This window comes from Copadichromis virginalis, linkage group LG7 (assembly GCF_057382275.1).
Source record: "Copadichromis virginalis isolate Kocher_CV1m ecotype Utaka linkage group LG7, C_Virginalis_male_GT1.1, whole genome shotgun sequence".
Taxonomy (NCBI): Eukaryota; Metazoa; Chordata; class Actinopteri; order Cichliformes; family Cichlidae; genus Copadichromis; species Copadichromis virginalis.
Genome location: NC_140624.1, coordinates 51,028,109 through 51,040,322, shown reverse-complemented (window position 1 = coordinate 51,040,322; position 12,214 = coordinate 51,028,109). Strand labels below are relative to the sequence as shown.

Below are 12,214 nucleotides of genomic sequence, written 5' to 3'. Positions count from 1 at the left end.
CACATGGAAAGCTACCCTGGCTGCCGGTGTGTCACACTGACATATAAGATAAAGCGCCTCTGGTCCAGGCTTGTCTGCAGAGAAATGTGAGAGAACAAGCTTATTTCAACGGCCTCTTCAAAGAAACATCAAGGGTCAAAGTTGGCTCACGCAATTCGGTGCAACATCAAGGAGGCTGAAAATGAAGGAGGGGTGGTGGTGGTGGGGGGGCATGTCTGGAGGCATCAACAAGCATGCATAATGGGCATGTGAAAACAACCGGCCCTACACGCTGAGAGGAAGCGGTAAAGCTATTACTGCATGAATCATTGAGCTTCGGCTGCTACTTTGCCACATTACAACTAAAGAGGTCATTTCGCAGTCACTCAGAGTGAGAAGTCAAGAGGTGCAGCAGCCTTAACCTGTCCGCCGGTCCTGCAGCGAATATTGTTTGGAGGCTAATGCAATAAATGATGCAACATAAACTGTCTTCTCTCAATGACTTAATAATGATGCTGATAAACAAGCCCCAGAGTTGCAATGATACTTGAAAGTACTTTCTTTTCTTTGAACTGAGAAAGAAGCCTCATTAGTGACCAAATAAAAGAAAAATATGGACTGAATGCGGACCTGGGGATCCAAATTAAAACACACACACACACACACACACCGACTGACACAATGCCTGGGCACATCCTCTGGCTTATCTTTGTAGATTTCAGAGGCACTACACACAAACGCACAGTTATATTTATGAGCGCATGCATCAGTTGGAAATGGTAAATAATGAATTAAAAAGTACCCATTTCAAGACGACCTGCCAAGTTTCTGAGTCAACTGCGATAGCTGCATATTGGTTTAATAAAATATGAGCTAAATTCTCCCCTGGCACTGATGCAAAAAAAAAAAAAAAAGGCAGGGTGGGGGCAATGTAACGTAAACACGCCGTGTCTGGGGCTGAGAAAGGACTCAAAGTGGTTCTGTGACACGAAGGGTTTTCGAGGGTTTTTCCAGCTGTGGAGAGAAATGTGATGGGATGTCCTCGGCACACGCTGAGGTAACAGGAAAAAAAAAAAAAAAAAGAAGGAAAATTCCAACCAGCTGAATTCGTTAATAATCTATTTGGCTCTGTTCTGGACATCTTCCACTCAGAGGAAAACCTCAGAGAAGGCACACGCAGCAGAGATCTTAAGAAAGAGTGGGATGATATGTGACAAGGGGGCCCTGACTGAATTCATGCTGGAGGAGGTTCAGAAGAGCCAGACCAACTTCCCAATAGTATACAATATTAGCTTTGGAGGAACACCTACGTAGGAGCTGTTCTCATTAAAATGGTTTTAATTCCTTTCCCTTCTAATGGCTTTCTCTATAGTTTGTGTTATTTAAAGCTCTTTGCATTTTTGAACCCCCCTTCCTTAAGACTGAGCATATTTATGCCACAAATCAAACACACTGGAATTCGACTTTCAGCTGCTTCCTTAATCACAATGGGGTGCCACAGCAAGAAGCTCCACATTTCTTGACAGAATTTTTTGTACACCAGACACAATCCCCAAATGATTTGTGCCTCCTGCCGGAATCATTCATTTGATAGGAAAACATAAACCACTTCACTGTGGAGCCTCTGCACTAGGGTTTTAGTAGTTGTAGTAAAACTAATATCAGGTTTTTAGGGCCGAAACTTGTTTTTATGTCTCTTTGAGTTGCCACGGTGTGGGGTCATTTGAGATTTGCATGCCTTTTTTATTTTATATTCGCATACGTGACACTTGGTCATGTTGCAGCCAATAATCAGCCTTGTGTGAAAAAGCTTTCTCCACATCCAAAAGGAGTCACTCTGCCCACACGCTGTGGCAAATATATATATATATATATATATTTTTTTTTTAAATGTGCAGGGGTATCCTACAAAAAGGTTGAAGGCTGTCTTCGGCAGTTCCCCCTTAAGTGCTGTTTCTTACATGACATTTTGGACAGTGGAAATTGCAGGCTGGAAGTGCTTTTCCTATCTTTTTAAAGGCTCCCACTGCCATTGATTAGCCTTATTTTAGAGCCCCTTAGGCATTTGGCTAGAGAAGCCTGTTGTAGCAAAGCATTTCCGTGAGGTTTGAAGAGAGAATTTTTAAAAATATTTCCAATCACGCTTCTTTATAATGTGAGACGTTTGCTTGTGCAGAAAGGACATACAAGAGACAGGAATGTCTTTCACAGAGACGTTTATTGAGGTCAATAGAGTGCAGCAGAACAAGTTAACATGTGTCAAGCCACTGTCACTCTGGAAGCCTTCCTGACAACAAGGTGCACATTTCACAAAGTGTATCCGTTTCTGAGCATTCCGCATTCCTCACTGTCTGGATCCAAGATGTTACACATGTGGTGAGCCCGTTGAGACAGAGAATGTGAAACTATGCAAGGTCTTCCTCCCCAGCATAGAAGCGAGTAGCTCTGAAGGTACCAGATGCTGAATCATTACATTCCTCCACGTCTGGCTGTTTCACTGAACGGCTCTGGTACAGTAATTGGCCTCTGAGAGACTCCTCATCAGAGTGACCCCTTGTGCTTTTTGACCTCTCTTACAAGTCTTTAGGAGTAAAAGTGTAATGAATTGTTGAGGCTTCGAGTGCATCACTAGCCTAATATTACTTTGAATAAAATGCAACATTAATGTATAACTGCATGAAGAATTTCTAGAAGGTTGGTTCAAAGAACAAATAAAACTAGAAAGTGCATTTTCTGAAGAAACTGCAGTGTGAATGCAGTTTCTTCTATACGGAATAGATAAAATATAATAATAAAGATTAGAAGAACAATACTGTGAATGCTTTTCAAGCATTCACACTAATAAAAACAAAAAAAATGGTGATAAAAACTGTCTGCCTGTTTCAATCTTTGAACATAAGATGTCAACAATGTAGATTTATGATTTATGTGTTGGTTTCATTAAACCATGCAAACCTATACACAATGCCAGAGAAAAGGATTTTTTCATGTTTATCACTCAGCTGATTTCCTGTTTTACATTTTTTTCCATTGGCTCTCGTGCAGACTTGGTAGTTTTAGTTTGTTTCTTTTCCACACAAGTTCCATTCACCACCTCTTCACCAGCTCCTTTACTAAGCTCTTCCTTATAGCTACTGTGCGCAGCCTCACCCTACTTGTCAGACTGTCTATGAAGCCATTGTTGTCCAGCTGTTCAAACATTTCCTTGAGCAGTTCCTGTCTATTTTTCCTTGTGCATGCCTGTTTGTCTGCTCTTTGAGTTATCATCTTTTTTTCTTCCTTTTTTTAGTCTCGTTTGATTTCTGCTTTTGCTTCCTCCCTTGCTGGATCTGTTTGCTTCTCCCGATCACCTTTCTTGCCATTAAAAAATTTGGATTTTGGACTTTTGCATTTGCGTTCTTCCATTTCAGATCACGCGCATCCTCTTGGAGGCTAACGCCACAAAACTTGTCCTCTCGATGTTACTGATGTGCTTGTTCCCTTGTTCCCTGCTTGTACCCGCACTGTTAGTGGCAAACACTCGCGTCTTCAAAATGGCATGTCATGCAGCAAAACCCATGATGCCACACAACAGAGCATACAAAACAGCAAGAACAGTTGAACAAAGAGGAAGAGTTCACACCTGTGCTGCCTGCAGGGCAGTCAGTGTGCTCAGGAACACGTTTGACAATTATTTTCAGGGGAATATGTCACTGCTTGAGAAGACTTTTCTGAACATCAAAGTCGGTCTCTCTGAAGACATGTTAGATAACTTCAAAGTCTTGTGACTGCTTTGCCAAGAGGTGCTTTCCCTTTGTTTTGCTCAGCTAGTTTTGTTTTCCATTTCATTGTGCAGCAGATGATAAAGACTGTGAGTCCACGTTGCATCATGGACCTGCTCTCTGTAATTTACCGCTCAAGGTCTGAACAGGCATCGGGCGAGACTTTAACCACCAAAATATTCTGACAGGTAGGTACGCGAGGAAGAAGCTCCGAGAAGGTCTTTTGAAGCTGTGCCATTTCTTTCTCTCTTTTTTTTTCTTACTTTGAAAGCATCATGAAGCGAGATGCCATGATGAAATTACATTATAATTTTGTAATTTACAAATTTTTGTCTGATTGCACATCAAATCTATCATTCTAACTATTTTTTTTTCTCCCTAAGGTTGTTATTTTGAAGGCAGCAACGATATTGTCCGAGAATTACTATGACCTTCAGGTTACACGGAACACAAGAGAACGGATGCTCCAGACAATATTTTTCTTTATCTAACAAGATTTTTTTCTTTTTTGTGAGACCTTCCTTTCATTCCTCAAAGAAAATCAGAACAAATAAATGCTGCCAAAGTCTCTGGATGATAAAGGTTTTTAAACGGGAAATGTATATAAGTATGTATGAATACAAAGTGCAGTATGGCAGAAGGGAACAGCTGCTCCCTTTTCAGAAATGATCAGCTGTTGTGCTGCCTTTATTTCCCACGGCATCAAAACAGCAACTAGAGGCTGAGGCCTATACGTCTTCTTAATTAGTAAGTCATCCTCCAACAATATCCTGCATACATGCTGTTATGAACCTCATCTACCTGCTGCACATATACTAGGTCTCTAGTGACATGATTATATGACTGATGCCGAGGCATTAATTGGAATTACTGTGAGTGTCGGTGGATGTTATAGAAACATCTCTGCATATTGGCCTTGAGCCCATTCAGGCAAAATAAAATCACAGTATGAAATACATAGCGTGAAGTGGAAAACGAAGCACCCGTTCGTCCAATCTTTGCCTGTCGAGCACACTAAGCATGGTCTGAAATTTGTGTTTGAGTTTGAGTATTTATGGGATTTGTGAAGCTTTGGTTTAAGTTTTCATGAGTAAAACAAAGCAGTGTTGTGCACATTTGACTTACGCTGTGTAGTTAGAAATGAACAGCGGGACTGTGGGAAAATAAAAGAATGGCAGGACGGCTGATTTTAGCAGCTTTTTGTCTGATGTAAGTCAAGAAAAGGCTCCGGCTCTTCTGAAATAAAGCATAATGATTCGACTAACAGGAACACACTGAGACATGCTGTGTCGCATAGTCTTGTTAATCATCCTCTGGTTCCTATCATCCCCTGCCATTTGCATTTTTTTCATGTAATAAAGTATTGTAGAAGTATAAAACATGGAATAATCGCTTACTTTGGCTCTGGATGAGAGGATTTGTTTTATCTGTAGTATGCTGCAATGTAACTAAGGCAACTGAGCTATCCAACTTTGCAGATCACACAGATTATTTCAGTTAATTCATCTCCTTCTTCAAAATTTTCTTCACTTTAATCTCAATACTAAACAAGTTAAAAAAAAGTTTTGTTATGTATGGTGGTGAGAAAAAAGCTTCTGCTTGGACTTGATCTTTGATGTCAGCTGCTGCAATCAAGCACCTAGCCATGCAAATGTAGCATAGCCTCCTCTGGCATTGACATCAGCATAAACAGTGTGCACTGGGAGTTTCACTGTATGGGTTTCCATGGCCATCAGTTCCAGTAGGTGTAACATATCAGTGTCCCAGTACTGATGTCTGGTCTTCGTTAACATTACAAATGATACAAATAGGTGTATTAGCACAGGCTTCAAAAACAGGCTGATAACATCAACAGAAAAACTGAGAGGCGTAGGTTAGCGTTTCAAAAACAAAAAAATCAAACAAGTAGAAAACGTTTTATTTGAAGCTGGAAGAGGTAACTATGGCGTCTTAAAGAGTTTAGATGAGGAGTAGACAAAATTTTGTTTCCAGAGTGCCACACTGACTTTGATAAAGCAAGAAAAGGACTGCATGGTGGAAAAATGGCAAATGGCCTGTATTTGTATAGCGCTTTACTTAGTCCCTAAGGACCCCAAAGCACTTTACACTACATTCAGTCATCTACCCATTCACACACTGGTGATGGCAAGCTACATTGTAGCCACAGCCGCCCTGGGGCGCACTGACAGCAGTGTTGCCAACTTAGCGACTTTGTCGCTATATTTAGCGAGTTTTCAGACCCCTTAGCGACTTTTTTTTAGAAAAAAAGTCGCTAAAAAAGACGTGAAAGCGCGTATCTCTTTTACTCTCAACAAGCAGCGGGTGCTGTAACGCAGTCAGTTCTTTTACTCTTTTACTCTTATGCTGTTTTGTGGATCACAAGGTTTAAAACTACTTATAAACACACACACAAAGTAACTCCACCAGAGTGCCTATTTCGGGTCACTTTTGCCGGTCCAAGCCCGGGTAAAGGAGCAGGGTTGGAATTGTGACATTAAAAAAAACAATAATTGCTAAAAGAAATTTAATTTGTAGTTCTAAATAAACTCTAAATGCATTTAGGACGTTTTTTACTCACTTTATGTCTCTTCCACGATGTTATTTCTCTCTCCAACAACATAGGTTACAATTAGATTAGCATGACCAATTATGCAAATTAGGCGATGACGTCATTTAGCGACTTCTAGCGACTTTTAGGACAACCAATAGCGATTTTCCTTACTGAGGAGTTGGCAACACTGACTGACAGAGGCGAGGCTGCCTGACACTGGCGCCACCGGGCCCTCTGACCATCACTAGTAGGCAACAGGTGAAGTGTCTTGCCCAAGGACACAACGACGAGACTGTCGGAGCCGGGGCTCAAACCGACAACCTTCCAATTACAAGGCGGACTGCCAACTCTTGAGCCACAATCACCCCATAAAGAAACTCAAATCGTGATTTCAAAAAAATATCACCTAAATGCTTTAAGAACATTTAGCCTACATCTCTTCAGGTGTTTCACATTCACCACTGTGTAGGTCACTGTTGAAACACATTGGACTGGAATAGAGTTAAACAGCAGAGCAGACTTGTTGCAGTTATTTGTTTCAAGATTCCTCTGTATGCTGCTCTTTCTTATTGATTTTTTTTGAGGGGGGCTGTTTTGTTTTGTGGGCTGGATTGAGATAGTTGGCTGGGTGGTTCCTGTCCTCAGGCCATATTTTGCCTATGTGTGGTTTAGATGCTCAGCCCACAGTTAAACAAACTGCTGATAAATGAAAACAGCTTATATCTATGGCTACTCCTTTCAAGCTGGCTAACATATGTAACCTATCATGATGTACCTTTCACTGAGCATGGTATCCATGAGAGGTAAATATAGGGGAGCTCTCTGCTCTTCAACCAAATATCAACCTGTAAGCAAAATAGCCACCGAGATACTCTTTGGAAGGACTAGTCACGCCCAGAGTGGTCAGTCTGTAAGCTATAAGGTTGTGCTCGTCTCGCTCTGTGTGCTAACGCTGTAACTGATTGGTAAATGGTAAGTGGACTGGATCTTATATAGGGCTTTTCTACTCTACCTGACCACTAAGAACTTTATACAACATGCCTCACTCCCCCATTCGTACAGCCACTGCTTCTTTGGTGAAGTGCTTTCTATCTAACGTTCACACACATTCACTCTCTGATGGATGCATTGGAGAGTAACTTGGGGTTGGTATCTTGCCAAAGGAGCAGCCAGGGATCAAATGACCAGCCTTCCAATTAGTAGATGACCTGGTCTCCTGAGCTAGAGCCACCCCTCAGCCACTTTTGATGACCTCTCACCCTGAAGGCTGGGATAAGCACCAGCCACGATGAACAAAGTGGTTGGCTGGCTCGATGGACTGTAAGTTTGTTATTGCTGCAAACTTACAGTCCATGCTCCTTGCTGACTGCTTTTCTGTGTTAAATATTTAGCACACGAGTAGGAAACTGATACTGAATTTTAGGTAAAATAAATAATAAATATTAATAATGATAAATAAATATTTCTATGCTGCAGCAGGTAGATGGAGACACCTGCTCCAGTACTTCCTGTATAAAGCCCACCCTTCCTATTCTTCAGCATGCATCTTTTGTTTCTCAGCCATAGACAGTATAAAATATGTACTGTACATAGCCACTCTGACATCACCTATTAGTTTTGGACATTTTGTTTTGAACCCTCAACGCTAACATTTTGGCTGTTGTTAATGCTAATTCTTCAGGTAATGCTAGTTAGCTTGGTTAGCAAGCTATGTCCACAAATTGTATGCATGCAACACACAGACATAATAATTTGGCTAATAAAAGATAGACAAATAATCAAGAACAATTAATAATATTAGTAAGATAATTCAGTAAAAAGTCTCACAATGGCACAAATACAGCAGAGAGATCCACTTCAGTTGCTCGGATTAATGGAGTTGAGGCCTAGCAGCACCTGCTGGCTAGAGCTGCCTATGCCTTGATATCTCTAACTCAATCATCCAAACAGGTAAGTCACAAAAGAATTCAACTTAAATATACCACCTAGAGCAGGGAGGATGTCATTTTACATCATTGGCCATCTATCAAGACTTTTCAGGCTTGAACTGTAGAGCATAAATGTGTAAAATTACAGAAAAAACTTCCAGTATTTCATCGTTCATTGCCCAGATGGTCCTGCAATTATGAAGTGAAAATGTTGATGTTGTTGTTTCTATATGTTTCTGTCTATTGCTTAATGAAAGTACAGGTCAAACTTATGCCAACAGGGTCTTTTTCCTCTAATATATATCACGTCTGATTACTTGAGCTTTCTATTTTTTTTTTTTAAATACAGACAGCTCATTCATTTTACAGTATTTGCAAAGAGTAAAGAAAAGAAAAGATCTATAGAAGTAAAGTATAACCCACAGATCAGATCCCAATAAAGGACAGACTGTAGCTGATCCCCGGCCTCCATATTGAAGTAATTTGATAGAAGCTTGTAGTCAGTGAAGGAGTCAAGTCTTCACAACTTCAGCCGGCAGAACATCGGGTGCATCCTGCGTCTTTGAGCCAGCGGATTTCCCGCAATGAGAAGCATCTGCAGCAGAACAGAGTGCGGGGACAGCTCGTGAAACACCTGGGCACCGGCTATTTACCGAGAGAAATAAGCAGCAATGGCGCGTTTTATTGCGCTGTGGATGGGAACTCTCCTCCAGCTTTGCCACGCAACGATTTATACAAACGACTGGGCGATAAAAATAAGAGGGGACCTCGAATCTGTGAACAGGATAGCAGAGAAATATGGATTTACTAACATGGGACAGGTGAGTGCCCTCAAACATGAAGAGGGCAATTATTTACACAATTACCAGACTTGCATTTGGAAGTTTCATTTATTGGAAAACTGGAAATATTGGACAAATCTAACTGTGGAGCCACTAATGGCTTTACTAATATTTTTTTAGGATTGCATCAAAAGCTGTTGATATGTGTCTGCACTGTCTGGTCAGCCGTCCAGGGACGAATTAATTATATCTGCTAAAGATTTAAAGAAGCAGCAGATGAACAGATACATTCATAAATAAATAAATCATGACCACCAGCATGTTTTTCAACAAGAATTTGACCTCTGCATTTAGCCCAGAAATGAGCAATGAGAACACACACGCTCAAAGACACACTACAGGCAGTGCTAGTGCTGGGAACTTAACCAACAACCATAATCCAAAGTTGCTTCTCTATGAGCCACTGCTGCATTAGTTGCACTCCTTTCAGACTAATTTTTCTACACTTTCATAAAGTAACAGTTAAACTCCAAAGAAATAGCATGCTGTACTTTATTGCACATGGGATAGATGTTCAGTTTTCACAGCAGGTGATAGGAACCAGAGAGACCCATTCAAACTAAAAAGACTGCTATACAGTAACCTTATATTCCTGAGGTTGAAAATCAAAAAGTAATTATTTCACTAAAAGGATATTAATGAAATATTTAAAGGCATAATTTGTTGTTCTCTTGCAATAGTGTGAGCTGTCATGTGTTTTATTAACTAGTCATTACTCAGTGGACTGCGCTTGTATAAAAATATTAGCTGACATACATTATAGAATGCACACAGTGACGTGGTATGTGCAGCTACACCAGTACACAGATGAGCAGCAGTGTGACTGAAACCTTTTGGCTCAGGTTGCCCTGGGCTGTAAAACTATCAGAGGTATAAGGTAGCCGTGTTAATAAAAGACACCACGAGCAGTTTAATAATTAAAAAGCTGCTTTGCACAGTAGCAGAGCAGAACGAGCAGCACGCCTCCACCTCCAAACAAAATCATTTCGAGGATCTGATGTGTGTTTTCACCAGATTGGAGACCTGAAGAGGCATTACAGTTTTCGCCATCACGAGACGGCGAATCAATCCAAAATAGGCAACAAAGAAGTGACTGATCGCGTCGCCAAGGAGACCAAGGTATAGTAATGAGATATGAGTAGGACGGGGAAGCTACTGGATTATTAATCAGCAGCATCATGTCCCCTCCGTACACTCCACGTACACATAGGGACACATGTTCATTGTTCTGGTCCCTCCCCTCACATTACAGCTTTGTGTGCACGAACACTAACAACACCTAAAGATGTCAGAAGTCCTTAAAGATCAACAAGGTGTTCAGGGTTGCATCAAATTCTTATAGTATCAATAAGCAGCTTGGGCATATAGTACAATCAGACAGGTTCTAAGCAACTCCCAGTGTTATCTGGTTACACACAAAATCACACTTTCTTTGTCTTCCACCTTCAGAAGTTAAAGAACATAGTCGATAGTAGTGTCAGTGTTTGCCAGGAGGACTTTTTTCCAACTTGGGAAAGGGAACCATCCAAGGAGCTTTTGAGTTTACATTTAGTAAACAGCTAGGGATTCATCTTTTTCACAGCATTTAGCGTACGTCAGACTTTTTAGCATTAATGTCACTTTGTACCAACATTTTTGTTCATGTATAATCGAGTAGTGTCTGAAATCACAACACACTAACATAATATAATTCAGACTGTATGACCTATGAACTGTATATTGAAGATGAATGTTGCCTCAAGCTGAGTTTTTTTAAAATGGAGGATGAATCTGATTAAGAATTCAAGGGACCACTCACTTCTCCTACATCAACGTGGCACGCTAAGGAAAGGCCCAGAATCATAACCTTCTATGTTTGTTATCTGTTTTGATTCTAATGGAGATCACAATTTATAAGTGAACATAATTTTGTATTCAGTGAAACCTCAAAAACACAAAAAGCACAACACAGAACCTCAACTGCAATGAGTTTACTGTGGTGTAAGAGACAAAGGGTTATTTTTATGTTGACTTCTATACAACTGGACTATTGCAAAACAGAGGAGGCTCCCCCTGCTGGCCAACAAAAGTAAAGCTAAATACAGCCTTTAACCATAACATGATTTGATACATCATACATAACAGTGAAAATTCCTGAGAAAGAATCACAGAAGTTAAAAAAAAAAGTGTCCAACGCGAACACTATTATTGTATTATTGTGAATTTTCAGGAATTTCAATAAGTGCCCTATAACGGCTCAGGAACAGGAAACTGCTTCTTTGGTGGAGCCATGTTTGCAGCTTTACTAAGCACGGTATTTTTTTAAAACTGAATTCTAACATGGGCAGCACGGTGGCACGGTGGTTAGCACTGTTGCCGCACAGCAAGAAGGTCCTGAGTTCAATTCCACCATCAGGTCTTTCTGTGTGCTCCGGCTTCCTCCCACCGTCCAAAGACATGCAGCTTGTGGGGATAGGTTAATCGGATAATCCAAATTGCCACTAGGTGCGAGTGAATGAAAGTGCGAATGGTTGTCTGTCCCTGTGTGTTGACCCTGCGACAGACTGGCGACCTGTCCAGGGTGTACCCCGCCTCTCGCTGTATGACAGCTGGGATAGGCTCCAGCGCCCCCCGCGACCCTGAAAAGGATAAGCGGAAGCGAATGGATGGATGGATGGATGGATTCTAACATCAATGCAGGATTATAATGGCAGCTGTAACATGGAGCTGTTCAGGAGTTTCAGAGCACATTAGCACGTATCTGATAAATGAACTCAGAGACCCTAACAACCATTAACAGAACCAAGAAATGTAATTAGTTTTGCAGGAATAAAAACAATTAAAAACTTCTGAATTTGCACCAAATTTAAAACCTTTTAACAACTAAGAGCAGATATTAGCCTCATAAAGGCCCTAGCGGAAAAGTTTAGCGTCCACACTTTGTGATACTTCACTGAACAAAGTTACCATTTTGACCTTAAAACAGTGTTATATGAGCAATTTACAGAATGATCAGGATGTGTTTATATTTCAGTGAGACAGCTGCATGTTGCAGCAATTTGGGATTGTGGGTTTTTTGTTGTTGAACGAAGAGCGTGCAAGTCATTAGCTTGCACTGATTACGTTTGTGCCCTTTGTCTTTGATAAGTCATCAGAGTATCAACCAGAGGTACA

General features: G+C 40.8%; 1 protein-coding gene across 1 annotated transcript in view; it reads left to right on the top strand.

The window, feature by feature from the left end:
• The first annotated feature begins 9,031 nt into the window (after positions 1–9,031).
• The window catches only part of pcsk5a (proprotein convertase subtilisin/kexin type 5a), a 41,826-nt gene continuing 38,643 nt past the window's right edge, over positions 9,032–12,214 (top strand). Inside the window, exons 1-2 of the mRNA XM_085461030.1 lie at positions 9,032–9,040; positions 10,076–10,180. Coding sequence (XP_085317156.1) covers positions 9,032–9,040; positions 10,076–10,180 — 114 coding nt within the window. The remainder of the gene's footprint in view (positions 9,041–10,075; positions 10,181–12,214) is intronic.